Source organism: Myotis brandtii, unplaced genomic scaffold (genome assembly GCF_000412655.1).
Source record: "Myotis brandtii unplaced genomic scaffold, ASM41265v1 scaffold8, whole genome shotgun sequence".
Classification (NCBI taxonomy): Eukaryota; Metazoa; Chordata; class Mammalia; order Chiroptera; family Vespertilionidae; genus Myotis; species Myotis brandtii.
In genome coordinates this window covers 7,290,653-7,292,819 of record NW_005371219.1, presented here as the reverse complement: position 1 = coordinate 7,292,819, position 2,167 = coordinate 7,290,653, and the positions used below count along the sequence as shown (strand labels likewise).

The window sequence follows — 2,167 nt, the reverse complement described above, 5'->3', positions numbered from 1 at the left end:
ATAAACTGGTGATTATAATAGAATCAGGGGTATAGAAAGGGAATGGACTGACTATTCTTGGGGGAGAAAGGGGTGTGGGGGATGCGGGAAGAGACTGGACAAAAATTGTGCACCTATGGATGAGGACAGTGGGGGGGTGGTGAGGGCGAAGGGGCGGAGGGTGGGAACCGGATGGAAGGGAGCTATGGGGGGAAAAAAGAGGAACAACTGTAATAATCTGAACAATAAAGATTTAATTAAAAAAAATAATAAAAAAATAAAAAAGACAGATCACCTTGTTTTTTATTTTCTGCTTCTATGAGGAGCCGATCTCTCACAGTATTAATAGCTTCTTGAGTGGCCTCAGCTATAGTATTTTTTCTTAACGTATCAAGGGCTTTATCAAAACGTGGCTGAACAAGTTTGGCATAGTCAACTACCTGCAAAGAATATTTGAGAAAACCAACATAAGCACAGTTACACATTGTTCACCTATAAGTATAAATCTATATCTATATCTATATCTATATCTATATCTATATCTATATCTATATCTATATCTATATCTATGTATCTGTATCTATGTCTATTTCTATATCTTTACCTATCTATCCTAAAAATCTTTTTCTTAATATTATTTTTTGAAATATGTTTTTTATTGATTATTTTTAGAGAGAGAGGAAGGGAGAGAGAGAGAGAAATACTGATGTGAGAGAGAAACATCAATCAGTTACCTCTGTATGCACCCTGACAGGGGATCGAACCAGCAACCTGGGCATATGCTCTGACTGGGAATCAAACTGGCAACCCTTTGGTGTTTGGGACTACACTCAACCAGCTGAGCCACACCGGCCAGGGCTAGCTTACAAATCTTTAATGCTAATTGAGCTTTGTTATTTTCAGAATTCATGGATTTTTCAACACTTGCTTTCATAGAAATTCAGTCATATTTTTCATGTAGGACTATATATCTATTTATGAATGCATCATGTAATATATCTTCAAGTTACATATATTTTAAAAATAAACTTTGTATAATTTACATATAATAAAAGGTAACCATTTTAAGTATGCAGCTTGATGAGTTTACATAACAACAACCACAATCAAGATAAGAACATTTATATCGCCTCCAAAGTGCCCTCATGCTTCCTTATAAGTTACTATGTAATCTTTTCCAAGCTTTCCCCCTTTATCGTATTGTTTTTGAGATTCATCAGTATAATTGTATATGTCAGTAATCTGACAGTTTTATTGCTGAGTGGTATCACTGTAAGAATATATCTTTTTTTTTTTTAGTTCATCTATTGATGGACATTTGGGTGGTTTCCACTTTTTGGCTATTATCAGTAAAACTGTAATGAACATTTCTGAAGAAGTCTTTTTGTGAACACGTTTTCATTTCCCTGGGGTAAATATCTAGGAGTGGAATTACTGGGTCATATGGTAAGCGTATATTTGACTTTATAATTAGCAATTAAACTGTTTCCAGAGTGGCTGAACTAGTTTGCATTCCTATCAGCAATGTGTGAAAGTTGCATTTACTCTACATCCTCACCAACACTTGATTTGTGAACCTTTTAAATTTTAACCATTCTAATGGGTCTGAAGAAGGGCTTTGATGTAGTTTAAATTTACATTGCCTCACTCATTAGTAATTTTGAGCTTCTTTTTAGCACTTCTTGGTAACTCACCTTCTTTTTTTAAGATGTGTCAACTTTGGCCCATTTAAAAAATTGGATTAAAATTTTATATATATTCTGAATGTAAGTCTTTTGTCAGGTAGGTAATATTCTTCATATTTAACTGTTACAAGTAGATTTTTACATGCCTTTTAAATTTAAATAATATTTTCATACCTCTAGATTCCATTTTGCTTTTCCTTCAATATCTTACATTATTTTATTCTATACCAATAAATATACATTCATACCATTACTTTTAGTGGATGTGCAGTACTGTATTAGCTAAATATATTACAAGTTATTTAACTAAAATACCAATAACATGTACTTAAGTATATATGTTTTTTATATTATAAACTAGGCTATGATGAATATACTTATGTATAACTCTTAAAAATATATATATATTTTATTGATTTTTTTACAGAGAAGAAGGGAGAGGGATAGAGAGTTAGAAACATCGATGAGAGAGAAGCATCGATCAGCTGCCTCCTGCACACCCC

The 2,167-nt window shown here is 32.9% G+C and overlaps 1 protein-coding gene across 1 annotated transcript in view; it reads right to left on the bottom strand.

Moving 5' to 3' along the window:
• The window catches only part of AK9 (adenylate kinase 9), a 119,359-nt gene that overhangs the window by 80,890 nt on the left and 36,302 nt on the right, over positions 1–2,167 (bottom strand). Inside the window, exon 12 of the mRNA XM_014531391.1 lies at positions 275–419. Within this exon, the coding sequence (XP_014386877.1) occupies positions 275–419 (145 nt within the window). The remainder of the gene's footprint in view (positions 1–274; positions 420–2,167) is intronic.